The sequence below is a fragment of the Falco rusticolus genome, chromosome 9 (assembly GCF_015220075.1).
Source record: "Falco rusticolus isolate bFalRus1 chromosome 9, bFalRus1.pri, whole genome shotgun sequence".
NCBI classification, from domain to species: domain Eukaryota; kingdom Metazoa; phylum Chordata; class Aves; order Falconiformes; family Falconidae; genus Falco; species Falco rusticolus.
The window spans coordinates 19,891,401-19,909,694 of record NC_051195.1 but is presented as its reverse complement, the minus strand read 5'-3'; the positions used below and the strand labels follow the sequence as shown (position 1 = coordinate 19,909,694).

Genomic DNA, 18,294 nt, shown 5'->3' with positions numbered 1-18,294 from the left:
GAGAGAGAGAGGAGGGTGCTGGGGGTTGGTGGGGAGGAGCGTGCAGGGACCACACAGCTGAACACTAATCCCATTAGTTGGAGGCAAGGAGAAGGAGGAGAGGCTTGGCCAGCCCTCTAATGAGGAAAGCACTTAATGAGCTGGACCGGAGTATGCTGGGGAGATGCTACATGGGAGCCAGCTGGGAAAGCCTCCAGGAGGTTTTCTATCAAGCTATAACCCAAGGAAAGGGGGCAATGAGTGTGGAAGTTGATAATAAACTTTCCTGGCCCTTTCTGGGGTTCTTGTTGGATGCTGAGGGGGGTTAGGGCATGTACCCCTTCCTGGTGGTGCATGGGCTTGGCTTAACACAGCGTTGCTGTAGGTGGGGTCCTAGGGCTCTCCCTGAGACACAAACCCTTTTATTAGGAACTTGGTGTCAGCTGGAGCTCAGTGGTAAATGATTTGTCACAGAGAAGTTTTTTTTTTTAAAAAAAAAAAACCAAACCCTTATTTTGTTGCCAGAAATGTGGATGCCAGACTTTTCATTAAACGGCACTCTGTCCATCCCAGGAAGCTGACATGGGGATGACTGCTCCTTTTGTGCACCTAAGAGCTTCCCCTGCCTTCCCTACCAGCCCCCAGCCTGCATTCCCAGCCTGCCATTCCCTTCTTGGCTCAGAGGCTACATGAGGATTTTAGGTCAGGTTGAAGTGAGTGGGAAATGTATCCTTTGCCGTTGCTTGCTGTGTGTGCTGGAGAAGGCGCATCTGAGCATCTCTCATAACTGAGCCAAGCATCACTGTCCACCCTAGCAAAACCTGGCCCCCTCTCTGATGCTGGGCTCTTGGAATGAATATTTGGTGATGTGGTGGCTGGGGGAATCATAGAACCATAGAATAGTTTGGGTTGGAAGGGACCTTAAAGACCATCTAGGTCCAAGCATCCTGCCATGGGCAGGGACACCTTCTGCTGGACCAGGTTGCACAGCTTCTCTGGGCAACCTGTGCCAGTGCCTCACCACCCTCGCAGTACAGAATTCCTTCCTACTAACTCATCTGACTCTACCCTCTTTCAGTTGAAAACCGTTACCCCTTGTCCTGTTGCTACAGGCCCTACTAAAAAGTCTGTCCCCATCTTTCTTATAAGCCCCCTTTAAATACTGAAAGGTCGCTGTAAGGTGTCCCTGGCACCTTCCCTTCCCCAGGCTGAACAACCCCAACTCCCTCAGCCTGTCCTCACAGGAGAGGTGCTCCAGCCCCCTGATCATCTTCACAGCCTCCTCTGGACTCGCTCCTATGGGTCCGTGTCCTCCTTGTGCTGGGGGCCCAGAGCTGGACTTGGTACCCCAGGTGGGGTCTCACCAGAGCGGAGCAGAGGGGGAGAATCGCCTCCCTGGGCCTGCTGGCCACGCTGCTTTTGATGCAGCCCAGGATGTGGTTGGCTTTCTGGGCTGAAAGGGCACATTGCTGGGTCTTGCTGAGCTTCTGGTCAACCAACACCCCCAAGTCCTTCTCCTCAGGGCTGCTCTCCGTCCATTCTCCACCCAGCCTGTATTTGTGCTTGGGATTGCCCCCACCCAGGTGCAGGACCTCGCACTTGGCCTTGCTGAACTTCATGAGGTTTGCTCAGGCCAACCTCTCAAGCCTGTCAGGGTCCCTCCAGATGGATCCCTTCCCTCCAAGGTGTCAACCACACCACGCAGCTCAGTGTCGCCAGCAAACTTGCTGAGGATGCACTCAGTCCCACTGTCCGTGTTGCCAACAAAGATGTTGAACAGCCATTCCCTGGCCTTGCTGGCTGCCTGTGGCAGGGGTTGTGATGCTACTGAAGCAAAATTAGCATGCCCCAGCCGTAGTGACTGCTGTGTGTGAGGGCTGAAGGGCTGGGAACCAGGAAGGGGATCCAGCACCCCGTAAGGGAAGAGGAGAGGAAATGTTTTGTGTCCTGCTTTGCTCTTCAGCCTCTTGACACTCAGTTGGGCTCCTTGGTTTTCTCCTCTGGACTTCCCAGCGCTCGCCCCTGATGCTCTTGAGGCTGGGGCTGGCCCTGCTCAGAGGAGGCAAACCAAGCTCTGGGCTATATTAAGCCTGGCCCTGGTATCAACTGGTTTGCTGGTTTTTTTGTAGGATATTGCCCATGATTTGGTTAAGGGTGCCAGGGTACTTGGTGTTTTCCCATTGTTTCGGGTTACTAGGAAACCCCATGAGTCAGAGCCCTCTCCAGGCTGGGACTTGCCCAGCTCCCCTCCGGCACATCAGCCAAATAAATTATTGTTCCCAAGGGCTGAGTGACAAAGAGTGCTACTGAGACCCCACAGAGGAGAGCGTTAGGGGGGAAAAAAATCAAACGTCTGGCTTTAATTTTAACCTGGGATTATCTGAAAAGCCAACCTGGAGCATGGACTGCTTGAGACACAGATTTGCTGAGCTTGGTGCCGTTTCTGGAGGGAGACCAGTCTAAAATAATGTGCACATTAGAGTCCTTCTGGTCTATGATTGCCTGGGGTTTTTTTGTTCGTTCATGATCCATCTCCATGCTAACTGATAATAACAAAAAAATATCTCTGATGTCTCTGTTACGCCTGCACACACTTTTTCCCACCCCCTGCATAGGCTCATGTGTTTGTTGCTATGTTTTTGGGACAACATGGCCTGTTGCGTAGAGAATTATGATAAGATCTAGAGCTTTGCTCTGCAGAGCAAACCTCCCCTTTCCTCCATTCCGTTGCTAGTGCGGGTCAGCCCTTGCAGAGGTGTTCGCAGTGGTGTGCTTCCCTGCAGGGGACGCAAGTGCATGTAGCGGGCCAAATAAAGTTGTCAGGGGGACTTTTGCCTCTGCTTCTAGCCACTTGTCCCCAGAAAACAGGCTCAGGGTGAATCAACTGGCATGAAAACTGAGTGAGGGAATAAAAGAAAGGAGCTTAAAGATGACTTGGCTGTTCTGAGTAAGCGATCTGGGGTTTTGAAATGTCAGCTATTCTGCTGGTTTGGCAAATTCTTCTCGTGTCTCTCTCTTTGTTTTCCTTCCCTGAAGAACGGCGAGGTCTAGATGTTGCCAGTGCGGTTTGCTGTCGAGATCTTGCGTCTGGGGCTGCAGACTCGGGGCTGGCCAGAGGCTTGCAGGGATTTAGGTAGGCAGCCTTCCTTGCTCCCAGCACCAGCGAGGGTCTGGGAGGGGGGTCCCATGCACTTGACAAATTGATTGAGCATTTCGGAGAGGATGCACAGGGTTTTAAATGCTCCTTTCAGTCTTTGTAAAGTGTTAGCGTTGTCCCCTTGGCGCTGCAGGGCTGGGGGCTTTGGAGTTGCCTGCGGGGGGTCCTGTGGGCTGCGTGTTCTTGCATATTTGCACTTAACGTGCAGCTAGCCTTAAGGGCTGGTCTGTTATAGGTGGGGGAAAAAGTTCTCTCTTAAATGAAATAGGAGAGCACTTCTTGCCAGGTGTCAGTGTTAAACAGGCTGGGCATCTAACCACATGGTTGAGAGGGCTAAGAAGATCTTTATCCCATCTGTCTTCAGGGAGGTGGGTCCCTTCACTGGAGCCCATTGCAGAACAGGTATTTTCGGGGGGGGGATTTTCTCTGCAGACACACTTAATGGCATCCGCAGAGGGCAGGGGGAGCTGTGCCAAGCCTACAAACTGCTCTCTGGGCCAATTTCCATCCCCTCTGCTTGCTTGAACCAGCCCAGGGTGGGTTGGTGGGGAGTGGGGAGGTGATGCTTGTGCCCCCCACCCCCAGCTCCATCGACACTTCTTTCACAGACACTGAGGTGCTGTGGGGGATGCTGGCCCTGCTGATGCTGCCCACCAGAAACTTGGAAACTGAGGGGTCAGAGCAGTCACAGCAGCAAGTGCTTTTGATTTTTTTATTTTTTTACCTCCATCAATTATTTATATCTGGCTATTAAGGGAAGTCCATAGCCTTGGGCAGTCTGGTTCCACATCTGCTTTCTGAATTAACTGTAAAGGTCGATGCTGAGCTGGTATCTGTTAAGTACAGATCCCTGCCTAAACGCTGCCCTCCCCTACACAAGACAGGGGCTGGGGTTTAGGGTTAACCCTTTGGTTCAGGGGCTGGAGGGGTACCTAGTCCTTGCTACCTGGAGAAGGGTGGGATTTAGCACTGCTTTAAAAGGAAGATTTAGGGGATTAAATCCCATCTTGGAATAATACAGCTTCTTGTGTCTTAGTCCCTTAATGAGCTGTTCCTAAGCTGCTCGTGGTTCTGCTGTCCATAGCCACTCCTCTAGCAAGGCTGAGGAAGGATGCGCAGTGCTGGGAGGGTGTTGATGAGTTTATTTGTCAATGCCTGTGAAAAATATTGCTGTTCCCAAATTTTTTTTTTTCTCCCAGGGTAGCTAACGTTGCCTGGGGGTGCGTGATTTAGGGCAGGGAGCTCTTCTCAGGCCTGGGGACTGTTTGCAGGCACTGCTGGGAGGAAGAGACATTGCTGAGAGGAACCATTGCTGCATGGTATGTCAGGCAGCACAGAGCAAAGTTCTCATCCCACCAGCTCCTCTGCTTGTGCTCCTCCCTCCCCTGGATGCGACCCTTCTCTTGCCGGCTGGGGCTGCCATGTGGCAGGTTTTTATGCAGCATCCTTTCCCACTGCCTGTGGGGTCTGCTGAGCATCCTGCCAGAATAGCCTGTGCAGCTGGGCAGGGAGAGGTCTGCGCTGCTCCCTTGGGAGCTCTGGGTCACAGCAGGGTCAGGCCGGGGCTTGGCCAGGAGCTGCAGCTGGTGGAGAGGTTCCTAAGGCAGGAACGTGGTTTGTCACAGTGCATTGAAGGGTCCTCAGGAACAGAGTGCCAGTGGATGATGCTGAGGTGCTGACTGAAGAGGAGGCTTAATGATGCTCCAGCTCCTGACAAGTGCTGGTGATGAAGGAAAATGCATAAAGATTTGGGAAAGTGAAGGAAATGGCCATGTTTTCCCCCTCGTTCCCTGAACTGTCCCCTAGGTCCAGCTCTTTAGGGCCATAGCATATCTTTCATTTCTCCCTCTCTTCCCTCATTTCTCACCCTTTTACATTGCCTCTCATACAACAGGCATTAAGGCTGGGATATTTTTGCAAAGGGTCAGACTCCTGATGTGGGACTTCTCAGGTTTGCTAACATTTTCTGCAGGGTGCCAAAGCCTCCTACATTCCAAACCGCGAGGCTGAGCATGACCCTCCCACTGGGGTGTTGCAGCTCCTTGCTGGGATGGATGCTTCGTGCTTTGGTGTGACTGTAGGTCTGAGTAATGCTTTCAAGCAGGAGCCCAGCTGCAATGCTGCACAACCTTCCTCCCATCTGTGCGCACACCAAAAAAAACCCCCAGAGTTAGCATTGGAAGAAATTCATAGTATTCTGATTATTCTTACAAAATGCCTTTAAAAGGTGCTGGTGCAGGGTGAAGGAGCATCCCAACCACGATGAGCAAGGGTGAGCTGAGGATGCGCAGTGCAGCATTATCTTTCCATGCTGATGAAGAAATGACCCCGTGGGGCTTACAGCCTGTGCATCCAAAGGGATGCACTAATGAGGATGGGCTGGTGATTTATTTATTGATTATTTTTTTTTTAATTCTTCTGCATTCGAGATGTGGCAGGCTCAGGACCTGTATTACCCCTCTGTAAAGCTTGAAGCCACTCCATGGGAGTATTAGTTGTCATGGGGCAACGTTAACTTTGGGTCTTTGGGTTTAAAAATGGCCCAAGTGGGCATTTCAAACAGATACACAGGGTATAAATTAGGGGTCTTGTAAAGCACTCATGCAGTCTGGGAAATGCCTGGCTTGGATTTGGGCAGCAGTAAAGGGGTAGTTGTCACTCAACCCCTGAGTTCAAATGTAAGCTTAAAAAAAAAGGAATGGGGAAAAAAATAGAAAAGCTCCATAAATCTGGCTTTACAATATTCATCTAGTCTGGAAGGCTGTGGTAGAGCTGAGGCAAATTATTTTCTCTTGGACAAAGTTGAAAAAGTGTGTTTTAATTTAAACATTCATCCTAGTAAATATTAAAGATGGTTTTAATTTGACTTCCTCAACTCCTGCAGTGAACCCCCATTTGTGTCAGTGTTCATTTCGGAGGCTTTTGGAGGATAAGAAAGTCCCATTCTCTAAAAATCAGATTTTTTTTTCCTGGGCTGTATTTTCACATGTGCTTTGCAGGTGGGTGAAGGCTGGTGTAGGATCTCCTGCGCTTGCATGGGTTTATGGCTGCCCGCTCAGTGCTACTCTCAGTGGCTGCCTGTCACCATGCACAGCTCGGAGGGACCTTTCTCATCTGGATATCTTCTTCTCTTGGTAGCACTTAGGACTAGAATTTGTTTATTCATCCTAGAAACGCAGAAGGAAATGGTTATAGCTTATTATTTCCTTTGCAAAATCATTTTTAATAGCTGATGTTGATAGATACCTTATTGACTCACAAGCCCTCCCTGTTCTTTTTGTTGTGTTGTCTTCTCCTGGGGTTTCTGAAGTGGTAGGTCAAATTTGAGTCACCGGTATAACTGAGTAATGCCGTTGCTTTGATAAAATCGCTCATCTCTCTCCCAAAAGCCGTTTTTAATTTCCACCAAACACAAGGATGCTGGAGTCTGAAGCATTTCCTTCCATCTGAAGACTTCATGCTCCGAAGGGAGCAGTGGCTCATTGTGAGATGGTCAGCAGTGGAGGCAGTCCCCGTGGGAAAATCAGCCCTCCTCTCTTCTCTTGATGGGACGGGTGATGCCATTGACCATCCGAGCCACCCATCCTGGGGAAATTTGGCTTATTCCAGCTTGGCTTTTTGACTCTATGGTTTTTACACAGGGGCAAAATAACAAATAAAAAGCTGGGGGTTTGAGGAGGGAGATGAGGTCTTTGTACCTGGTCTTGTGTAGTCTCGGAAAGTCGGGTAGGATGCTGTATGTGGGAGCCTGGAGGACAGGAGGAGCTTGAGAGCTGGGATGATCTTAACTTCTCTGGTTTTATGTCCCTCCTTTCTACAGGTAGATGAAATTTATCATGACGAGTCCCTGGGCGTCCACATCAACATCGTGCTGGTCAGGATGATCATGGTGGGATACCGCCAGGTAAATACAGCGTTTGGACGTGGTGAGGAAGAGATGCTATTCAGGCTGGCCCCTGCTTTTTGGCCGCTTTCCTTGTTCAAGCCCTGCCTCATGAGGGCAGGAGGGTTGCTGAAATGCGGTATTATAGGCACAGCAGGCAGCTTCTGCTTCTTCCAAAGCCGGCAAGTGTGCAGCAACACTGTGGCTTAGTGTGTCATCACCATAATATTTAACAGTTAGGTAAGCCCCGGCTTGGAAAAATGAGGCTGTTCAGGTCAGCTGTCAAAGCCCAAGTGACAACTGTGCTGGGCAGTGATGAATCTGAACCCTCATCTGGCTGGTTTCTGGAGCCTGAAGGTCTGGAGAGCCCCATGGCCGTGCAGCCCCAGGGCAGAGAGAGATCCCTGGGGGGCTGTCGGGTGGCTGTTATCCGCCTTCATCTGCTTGCTCTGGGATGTGGGAAAAACCACAAGAGGCTTCCTCAGGAGCTCTAGGGTGGCAGTAGATGACGGCACAAAGGTGACTTCCCAAGTTGGTAGGAGCTGGATATCAGTGAGAAGCCAAGGCCAGGATCTCCTGTGTCCCAGCCTTGGCAGCCCTGGGAGGCTTCACTGGATGTCCTGCAGCTCTCAGGTGCCTTGGGCATGGACAGGAAAAGCATGAGAAGGTTTCATGTGGTTTCCCAGGTTGCATTTGTTTTTGAAGGCTTGTTTGAGCATGGCAGCTGGAAGATTTTCTTTAAAACAGTGTGATTAGCTATACTTTTTGTGGCAAGCCCCTAACCTACATGAAGTATCAATGACTCAACACAGTGACGTCTCTGTGTGTGGTCCACAAATAAGACCCATTAGGTCTTGGAAAACTTGTTTGTTACAGAAATCTGCTTGGCTGGCAGAAACCAAATGCACCTTAGAGACCCAGGGATGGTTCTTAGGAGCAGGGACGAGGACAAAGGCTGGCTCAGTTTTGAAGGCTTCTAGGAGACCAGGAACATCATCTCCACCTGAGAAAGCCAGTAATGTGTCTGGCTTCCTCCCAGCAGCGTTTGTGCTCTGGGCTGGAGGATGATACGTGGAGGAGAAGGGATTCAGAGCTGCAGTGTTATGGCCAGTAACGGGGGGGCTCTGTTTAGGATGCTATATCCTCCCAAAAGCCTGCACTGGAGGCAGCTGCTTTGTCCGGCTACATTGCTGCTTGGGTTTGGGGGATGATGTGGGAAGTAATGAGCAGATGTTTGAATGCAAGTGAGATCTCAGCTTACCGCTGTTTAGGTCTGATGCTTCCTGAGTAACTCCTGCGGTTTCTTGTCTCCCACCTTGCACTTTGTAGAATAAAACTTCCGTGGCTTCCATGTAAGGGCCAGGGGAAGGGCAGTATGTTTTACCTTTCTTCCCACCGCTGTGGCTCAGCAGGTACCTGTCTGAGAGCATAATTTATTTTAGAGCATAATTTATAGAGCGTAAGTTTGCAAAATGCTAATCTTGAACAACAACAACAAAAAAAAGATGAAGGGCCAGATGACTGCTATGAAACAGTCCTGGACACCTCCACCTATTTTCTGCTAGGGTCTCAGCCTCTGTGGGTCAAGTTTTGCAGGGTAGTGCTGCTCTGCTCATCACTGAGCATCAGCATCTTGCAACGTTTCGATGAGGAGCCCACGCAGGAGCTGGGAATCTGAATCCTCTTTGCTTCCCAGCTGCTCTTGTCTTTTATATACTGCTGCCCCGAGCACTTGTGTGACCAAAGAGGGTCATATACCCTTATGTCCCAGACCGTATCCATTTGTGGGAATGATTTCTGTGCTGGTTTTAAATAAAAAAAGGTGCAAGATGCTTTGCAGATGCAAAGTGGGATGTTGTTGCTTTTAATGATGGAGTAGCACTGCTTAGGAGTCTTTCCAACTCCAGAACTCTTGGCAGGTTCCTTCTCCTCCACTGACTTACCCATCTTTTTGTTTATGTATTTATTTAATTCTTTACCCAGTCAGTCAGCCTGATAGAGCGAGGGAACCCGTCTCGGAGCTTGGAGCAGGTCTGCCGCTGGGCTCACTCGCAGCAGCGCTCCGACCCGGAGCACGCTGAGTACCATGACCATGCTGTATTCCTCACCAGGCAAGATTTTGGTCCCGCAGGTATGCAAGGTACTGTATTTATCTCGATCAGGTATGTGCAGTTTGCTGGGGGAAAGCCAGAGAGGGGAGAGGATTTCTTGCAAACACAGTCTGCTTCTTGGCCAGCAGGGTCCAGAAAAAGGTTATTAAAATCAGTATTTTTTTAATACAAAGTAGAAGAACGACAGAATTAAGGCAGAGCATCAACCTGAACGGATTAAAAAAAGAAAATAATCTTTATTCATTCTGCCCATACTTGGGTTTCATGCAGCAATCCTCCCCTTGTCCCATAGTGCCTTAAAAAGTTTTCAAATTATGTATAAAAGATGGAATACCACATGGAGCTTCATGGGGCCAGTCAATCATTTCTGTCTTCTGGAGGAGCTTTAAAACCTGGTTTTACACCGGTTGGTTTCTTGGCCCTCTTAGGCCTTGGACATGGGAGCATTTCGTAAACCCTGGGCCAAAGAGGAGGTCTCACTGCAGTCTGCAGGGGTGATGGCAGCAGTTCTCTCACTCTCTTGGTGCAGAGGCTGTACTGATATGGTCTTGAGAAGTTAGAGACCTTGGCAAAAAATGTAACAAATTTGCAGGAAAAGCTGTTGGTGTTTTATGGCTCCATTAGAAAAGCAGATGCTTTGGTGTCATCATGAGAGGTGTCTTCTCCCAGTTCTCCTGAGCCTGCTGTCTCCAAATTGCGATCTCCTCCTTCCCACACTGTTAGCAAAGTCTGAATTTCCCATCAGGAGGCTCCATTTGATGCCATGAACATGCTGGCAGCATCACACTGACTTGTAGCATGAGTCTTTCTGGTGTGCATGGGAGGAAACAGAGATGGAAGAGTCCTGTCTTCATTTTGATTGCCTTCCTGAATAGGATCTCCTTGTAGCAGGGCATGAACCACAGGAGATATCCATCTGGAAGCCCTCTTGAATGAACATGCTGTTGGACATCAAAGAGCAGAGTTTGGGTTGTGCAAACAGCCTCCCCACCAAGCTGTGGACCTGCCTTGGGCTCCTTGTCCGGAGCTGTGTGGCAGCGTGGGTGACATACCAGGTTTTGTTTCGTTTTTCTAGACCCTTCCTGGCAAAGTGACTGTGTCCAAAGGCATTGGTGAGAAGACCTTTTTTGGCATGTCAGCAGAAGGGGGAAACTCACTGGACTCCCCCTTGGTGGGAGGGAGTTGAGATTGATGGAGTAGCCCTACTCCACAGTTGCTCGTTCCAGCTCCTTCCCCTTTTCCCTGCAGGTCTGGCTCCCTGTTTTTCACACATCTTTGGGATGGATGTTTGCTTTCTGCACAAGTTCCCGTGGATGCTGTGTCCTTGCCTGGCTGTGTTGCATGGCACACGGTGCAGCTGCTCCTCACCCACTGGGAACTGCCCTCTCACTGGGCTGCTGGAATAGTAACACTTGCTTACTCTTGCCTCTTTTCCTCAAAACAAAGTCCTTTTAGATCCCTGTCATCCCTTTCTAGCTTGGAGCTATGTGCAATGAAGGGCCAGACCATGGCACCTCTAATTCTTGCTCATGGCGTATGTTCACTGAGGGTATCTAAGCGACTTGCTGAGGTGATGGCAAATACCTGCTGGCTTCTTTAGCCACTGCTGTAGGGTGTATGTACCAGTTGGGGAGCATCTGCCAAGCTCATATGTGCCCTGAAACTGAGCTGAAAGCAGAGCTGGTCCTGCTCCAAAGACCCTACAGCCTAAATCAGGGGTCCTCAAACTATGGCCCGCAGGCTGGATACAGCCCCCCAGGGTCCTCAGTCCGGTCCCCGGTATTTACAGACCCCCCCTGCCCCACCCCCGCCAGGGATTGGGGGGGAAACCAAGCAGCCGCAGATGACTGCCTGCCACTTCATCCGCACACCGGCCCCCTGGTTAAAAAGTTTGAGGACCCCTGGCCTAAATCAACAAGCCAGGAGAAAGGAACTCTTTGAAGATGGAAGTCCTCCAAGTCACAGGGACCTGGAAATGGAGCTTAAATGTCAAGCCCGTGCTTAGTTTGATGCCTCATCACTCCTTATAGTTGTGGGCCCAATTAGCAATGGCGATGGGGCTGGTTCAACTCATTAACCCATGCGATCCTCTTAGCCCGGGCTATTTCCATGCTGGCAAGCCAATGATGCTCCATCACCACATCCTCACAAGACATGGCTTGTGCCTCCCTGTGTCCTGTCACCTCCCCTTAGCCAGTAAACCAGACCAGCGAATGGTCTGGCATGGCACTGGATGCAAGTCTTTGCGGAGCGTTGCGGTCTTGTGGCGTAGCTCTTCTTTGTGGCAGGTCCAAGCCAAGCCCTAAGGGGGTTTACAAAAACTTCTTGGTGCTGGCAACAGCTCTGCTTGTGGCCTCTTGGTGGGAATGGGAGCAGTCATGGTCAACACAGAGAAATTTTGGAAAGCTGATGCAATCGTTGCTTTGGGAATCAAGGGAAGCTGGAAGGCATGGAGGGGAAGGGCCAGGAGGGACAGCTGAGCTGTGCTGACCTTGCATGCAGATTGCAGGTACACTCCGGCCCTTCAAAGAGAAATGCCTCTTGGTAGTGGACAGATGTGTTATAAATTATTGACTGCTGCTGCTGCAGCTCTGTCTAAACCAGAGTGCCATGTCCCTCTGCAGTGGGTGGGCACCAAGGGTTTTCTGGCCCAGGCTGAAGGATGCTTTTGCTTAAGTTTTAATTTGTTACTCTGTGGTGACCTATGGTTGGCCTTTGAGCAGGCTCGTAGTCCATGTTAGAAGGTCAGGGAGACTGAAAGCAGGTAGGAAGTGTCCATAAAGAAGAATAAAATGCATTTGGAGGAAGCAAGAGATTGGCTGGTGTCTTGCCGGTATGGTGAGGACATGCCATTTCTCCTATATGTGTGTGTCTGGTAAGTGTTTGCAGGCTAATCTATTTTTATCAATTAAGTATTTCCCAGGTAGTTCCTTCTGACCATCATTCTGTGGAGAACCCTTTATGCTTCTTCCAGTTCTCACTGAGGTTTTAATTATGAGAAACCAGTGTCTGCCTTCCCAAGCATCCACCTTTTCATATTCTTTTGTCCTATCTCCAGTCCAGGCATCCAGAGCCTTTTTGGTTGGGAATTTGTCCCATTTTTATCCTAGACAAAATATATTTGCTCTTGCCTTGTACAGAAAACTTTCCACATTTTTACTCTTTCTTATGGAAAGTTTCCTGGAGGAAAAAAATCTTTTCAAATGATTTATCCAGGATCCGACTCATTGCTTTATGGTTAAACCAAATGATCTGATTGTCTCTCTCAAGCTCTTCGTTTGGCCTGTTACCTTTTGCTTTCCTTTTGACTGCAGCATCCACTGAGCCCGTCATTTCTCCGCTGTCTTTCTTACAGTGTTTTAGTTTGTTTGTTCATTGGAGTAAGTCTGGTTGCCCACTTGAATGTGAGGAAGATGAAAAACACTTTCCCCCATTGAATTAAAACCCCGAGTGTATTTATTGAAGCAGGCTGCCTTGAGAAGATCCTTGCTGTTGTGGGGGCTTCCCTGAGGTTATGTGGTGTTCTGCAGGCAGAAATGAACTTGCTCTGCATGTAATGAGAATTGCATATTTATTTAATGTTCAGCTTTTTGCTTGGCAACTTGGGTTCACCTGACCTCTTCATTTGGAGTATAAGCAAAAATGCATCCATCGCTTCTCACAAAGTACCGTGTAAGTGAGCCCTTCAAAGATTCTTTTCTGGGCTTGTTTTGAAAAATTAAATTATTGTGATGAGAAAAGTTTCCTTCAGAAGTTCCAGTGCAGGTGGACACCCTGGAAAATCTCCGCCTAGCTGATAAATAGAAATATCGAGGGAAACGCTCGCCCCAAACCTCCTTGGTTTTGCCTTATACCTGTAGTGATGGTAACTTCTGGGTGCCCAGCAGTGCAGCAGCGACCCATCCCTTGTCCTGTGCAGCTTCCAGTTCACCCGGTGCACCCACGAAGTCAGTGACTGTTGACTTCAGGGCAGAGCTGTAGGAAACCTTTTATTTTTTACTGTAATCTATTGTCCTTGACCAGCTGCACAGTGCCGGGACCCACCTTCTTGTTCAGCTTGGGAACTAAGTTGAGTGCAGTCACTCCTTTCCTCTCCACCCTCTTCCAGGACAATTAGTCATGAGTTGCTGACTTGGTGTGGAGCAAGTGGCCCACAAGGATGGTGGCACGTGGACTCCATGGACCCAGTGTTTTGGCCAGGGTCTATGCAGGAGGGCAGGCGCAGGGGTGTGCATCCACCTTCAGCTCATAAGCACCCCTCTCCTGCTGCAGCTCAGCCTCCCTCTTGGCTCACTGAGCTTTCCTCTTCCAGCATCCCTATCCCCAGGGCAGAGTTATCCAGCATGGTCCTGCCCTGCTTTTGCCTCTGAGACCTGTAAGTCCTTCCCTCACTAACTTCTTTCCCCTTGATGCCAAAAAGGGTCAGTCTTTAAAAAAAAAAAAAATTAAAAAATTGGACAGTAAATTCTAGAAGAAGCCAAGGAATTAATTGAATTGGGCAAAAATAACATAAGCAAAAAGGAAAATAAACGGAAATAGAGATGATGCATTGCTGAATGGGTGGGGGGAAAGCTTCCCTGCCTACAGCTGCCCCACTGCACTGCACTTGATCGAGGGCTGGGGGCTGGGGAGGTGCATGGTCCTCCCTGTCTCTGTCTGGCAGAGGGGTGCCCCCATGCCTGGGGTTGGTGTGGGTGCATGTGTGGGTGCATCTCAGGGGTCCCCTGTAGCCTGCAGTAAGCAAGGCTGTATTTTTGGTGGGGCTCTGGGGGACACCTCACACCTTTTGTTCTTTCTCTTCCTTTCTTCTTTATTTTTTTCAATAAAGAAGAATGGGGGGGATGCCGTTTCTGGGCTGGGAGGCTGTGGTCACCGACACCGATAAAGCACCCATGGGTCCCTTTGCTGCCCTCTTGCCGGCCCGGGTGTTTTGGCATGAGGGCAGAGAGCTGCTGGTGAGCCTCAGCACAACCTCAGCCTGCTTTTGGCATTGGCAGCCCTGATGGTCATTCTGGTGAGCAAGTGACCTGAGCAGCTCTGTCTCTACAGTGCCTTCCTCTTTGTTTCTTCTCGTGTTGCAGTGAAGCCAGGCTGCGGTTGTGTTTTGGGGTTTTTTTTAAATTTTTCATCCGCCCCCTCCCCCGCAAAGGTTTTCTCTCTCCTCTCTTCCTCTCTTCTTCCCTTCTCCCTTGCCCCAGGCTACGCACCAGTGACCGGGATGTGCCACCCACTCCGCAGCTGCACCCTCAACCATGAAGATGGCTTCTCCTCAGCATTTGTCATTGCCCACGAGACTGGCCATGTGTAAGTCACGGGGGCAGAGCTGCCTGTCCCCTTTGGTGGGGGGACAAGTACGGTGGTGCTCCTTTCTTTGCAGAAGGGACTTTCTGCTGGTGCCAGCGTGCGTACCATTGTGGCACACAACAAGCTGGTGTAAATTGCCCAGGAACCTGATCTCACACTGGCTTTTCCCATCAGGTTAGGCATGGAGCATGACGGCCAGGGCAACCGCTGTGCTGATGAGACCAGCATGGGGAGCATCATGGCACCACTGGTCCAGGCTGCCTTCCACCGCTACCACTGGTCCCGCTGCAGCAAGCAGGAGCTCAACCGCTACATTCAGTAAGTCAGTTTTAAGCAGGAGGGAACGTTCTCCCTTTGGACAGCGTGATTGCGTGCATTTTGTACCCAGCAACTCCTGCATGAAGCAAGCAGCAGATGGGTCCCCATTGGGATTGCTTGTTTTGGCCAGATTAGCAAAAATGAGTCGTTGGGAGATTATTTTCCCTTTTTCTTCTATTAACAGCTTTGGTTCCTTGCACAAGGATGTGCAATGTCATCGTTGGGCTGCAGAGGTTGAAGGCAAATAGGAGCTTGATAAAAGCTGAAGATGTCAACAGAGCAACAGTTTGCAGAAGCTCTGTGCTAGCAGAGCCCACGTGTCAAATATTTTTGCCATTTGCTTTGCCTGTGTGGTTTCCCCTTTAGGCTATAAAATGTTTTGTGCTGCATACTAAAAAGGTGTAGAGACAGGCCAGGAGCTTTCTGTGTGTTGGGGCCAAGAAGAGTGGTGGGAAAGCAGGTGGCAGTAGTGGTACTCACTAGTACCAAGGTGCTCTGTCTCCTGGGGAGCTGCAGACAGCGGAGGGATGCTTGTCTTTGGGGGTCTTTGCTAGCAACATGTTTTCCAGCAATGCGTAGTTAGCATCAGTGCCAAGATAATTCAGATTTCTCAGTATCTGAATTTGGAGAGAGGGCTGTAGGTGAGGGAAGGGTTGAAGGAAGGAAATCCTCCATGTCTGACCTTGCTTTGCCTCTGCCCTGCACCTCTGCAGCTCCTACGACTGCCTCCTGGATGACCCCTTTGAGCACCAGTGGCCCACTTTACCTGAGCTGCCAGGCATTAACTACTCCATGGACGAGCAGTGCCGCTTTGACTTTGGTGTGGGCTACAAAACGTGCACGGCGGTGAGTATGGGTTGCATGGCCACGTTGCCCCTCACTCCGGGACCCCCAGCCAGGCGCCGCGTGGGCAAGGAGGGGTGCTGTGGGCCTGCTGGGACTTGCTGCTACTGTCCCAGCCCAGCTCCTCTGTGCTCCCCAGTTCCGTACCTTCGACCCCTGCAAGCAGCTGTGGTGCAGCCACCCTGACAACCCCTACTTCTGCAAGACCAAGAAGGGGCCACCCTTGGATGGGACCGAGTGCTCTCCAGGCAAGGTAGGGGCTGGTCCTGCCTGCCCCCTCCTTGGGAGGGGACAGGGACCCCCTTGAGGGCAGCAGTCAGTGGGTGCCTAGTTTTTAGCTGGCATTACTCTTTATTTTCCTCGGTTTGTGCTCAGTTATGGCTTTGGTTTTCTTCTGATCTGCCTGTGTCTGCAGAGAAGCAGGGCTTGTTTTGTTACCTGGCAAAAGAGCGACGATGACATTGCACATCCAATCTCAGGATATCATCAGGCTTTTACCTTAGGCTTTCTTGGCGTGCCCATTAGCACAGTGTGAAAGTGTGGATATGTTGGAAAAGCTGCTGGCCCATGTAGGTGTTGGGTGGTTCTTTGCTGGAGAGTGGCTGGGCATAAGGTATGCAACAACTTGTGATGAGATTCTGTATAAATCCCAGCAATCTTGCTCGAAATGCAGCCTCCCCAAGTGCTTGAATGGCAGTTTGCCAAAAGCTTCCAAAATGAGGCTTTCTGAAACATGTACAGATGCGTTACACATTGTGCTGGCACGTGGCTCCAGGGGACTGCAACATCTTGACTGGGAGGTCCACAGGCTGGTCAGTGTTTTGCCCCTTCAGGGACCTTCCCTGCATCTGTCCCAGTGGGCACCGAAGGCACTGGTGACTTTTCCCCAGGGCTGGCGTTAAACCCTGGGTCTGGGTGCCCGTGAGGCGACACTGCAGCTTCATGCCAGGCATTATACGTGCATGGGAAGAAATGTGGAGCTCCGGATTGCATTTACCAAAATGCCCAGCAGCTTGCTGCTGTGCTCCATGCAAAAGTTTGGGTTCATCCCCCTTGTGCCAGCGGAGAGATATCCGCAGGGCTCATCCATCCCAGATCCCGGTGTAACTCCGTGCCTGCCCGAGGATCTGCATGGGTGGAGAGGGGCAGTTTGGCTGGAGAGAGAAAACCAGTCCAGGAATTAAAAAATACAGCATTACGGAAAGAAAACCAAAGGAGTTTGTTTTGCAGAGGGATATTTGCGTGCCCCAAGCTTGTGCCTTCAGCCTTTTGCACGGGTTTGTCCTTCCACATCCTGATCTCTCCCTCTGGGAAGCCGTATGGCTTGCATATCATGTCTGGAGCAAATCACACCTCCTCTGTTGCCCGCTTTTCCAGCTACGATTTTAAAAGCGAAACACTTGTGAACAAGTAAACCCTGGAGAAAAACACAGCAATATAACCCAGCTGCCAGCTTCCCAGCTGATGTAAACCACCACTGTGCAGGCTCTTCTATACCAGATTCAAGTACAGATGTGCTGGGAGCCTGCCCTGCTTATCCCTGCTCCTCTGCTGTGTTTTCTGCTGTGCGTCCCAGCCATGGAGCTGTGCTCTTGGAGCAAAGCCGTGGGCTGCTTGTGCTCCTGATTCAGTCATGAAGTGATGCAGCTTGCTCGTCCCCAAACCAGCCTGGAGGGCAGCCCTGCTGTCACATGCCTGGGCACCACTCCTGCTCCTGCTTCCTGTAAGAAGGACATGCCCGAGGCCGTGATGAAGAGCACCTTCCTCCCATGCTTTGCGAACTGCGAGCCATTTTTGTAGTGCTGTGGGTGCAGGAGGGCTTTCTTTACTGGTGCTGAGCACCTTGGAGGAGGCAGGCGTGGAGCTCACCCGTCTTTTCTTCTCTTTTCCAGTGGTGCTTCAAGGGTCACTGCATCTGGAAGACGTCGGAGCAGCCTTACAGCCAGGACGGCAGCTGGAGCTCCTGGTCCAAGTTTGGCTCCTGCTCCAGGACCTGCGGGGGTGGCGTGCGCTCTCGCAGCAGGAGCTGTGACAACCCGCCGTATGTTTGGCCTCCCTCCCTTTTAGCGGGGGTAAAACTGGAAGCAGTTGAGAGTCAGAGGTTCCCTTACTCTTCCCCTCGTGTGCTCTGTGGGCAGGGGTGGGGACATCTGTTCCTGCATGAGCTGTGCCATGCGTTTTGGTGCTGAGCTGTGTCATGTTTGGACAGCAGCATTCTCTGATGCGGTTTTAACTCACCTACTTTATTTTCCAGCCCGGCATATGGTGGTCGCCACTGCCCAGGAGCCACCTACGAGTACCAAGTGTGCAATGCCGAGGAGTGCCCAGGGCCCTACCAGGATTTCCGTGCCCAGCAATGCTCCAAGCGCAACTCCTACTACACCCACCAGAACAGCAAGCACTCCTGGCTTCCCTACGAGCATCACGACGGTGAGCGGCGGTGGGTCCTAGCAAAGGAGCAGTAGCCAAAGTGCCTTCCCTCCCAGAGGTGGCCATCACTGTGGGACGGAGACTGGGCCAGCTGCACAGATGGTGGGTTGTGGAAAGCTCCTGAGCTGGAAACTAGCGTGCAATAAGTGAGCATCAAGCAGCCAGGTCTTTAAAACTAATCTCTTGTGCTTGCCCTCAGGTGTCACATAGAGAAACCCAAACGTTGCTCTGGTTCCAGCTCAAAGTGCAGCAGAGCTGGGCTGGGAAGA

General features: G+C 50.7%; 1 protein-coding gene across 4 annotated transcripts in view; it reads left to right on the top strand.

The window, feature by feature from the left end:
• Window positions 1-18,294, top strand: part of ADAMTS14 (ADAM metallopeptidase with thrombospondin type 1 motif 14) — a 39,313-nt gene that overhangs the window by 11,596 nt on the left and 9,423 nt on the right. For 2 of the 4 annotated variants that reach the window (XM_037400310.1, XM_037400309.1), the window contains exons 5-12: window positions 6,957-7,040; window positions 9,003-9,150; window positions 14,329-14,434; window positions 14,609-14,752; window positions 15,466-15,598; window positions 15,735-15,848; window positions 17,488-17,636; window positions 17,850-18,025. In XM_037400310.1, the coding sequence (XP_037256207.1) occupies window positions 6,957-7,040; window positions 9,003-9,150; window positions 14,329-14,434; window positions 14,609-14,752; window positions 15,466-15,598; window positions 15,735-15,848; window positions 17,488-17,636; window positions 17,850-18,025 (1,054 nt within the window). Of the gene's footprint in view, window positions 1-6,956; window positions 7,041-9,002; window positions 9,160-14,328; window positions 14,435-14,608; window positions 14,753-15,465; window positions 15,599-15,734; window positions 15,849-17,487; window positions 17,637-17,849; window positions 18,026-18,294 lie in introns of all 4 variants that reach the window. The other 2 variants (XM_037400308.1, XM_037400307.1) reach the window with 1 other exon arrangement.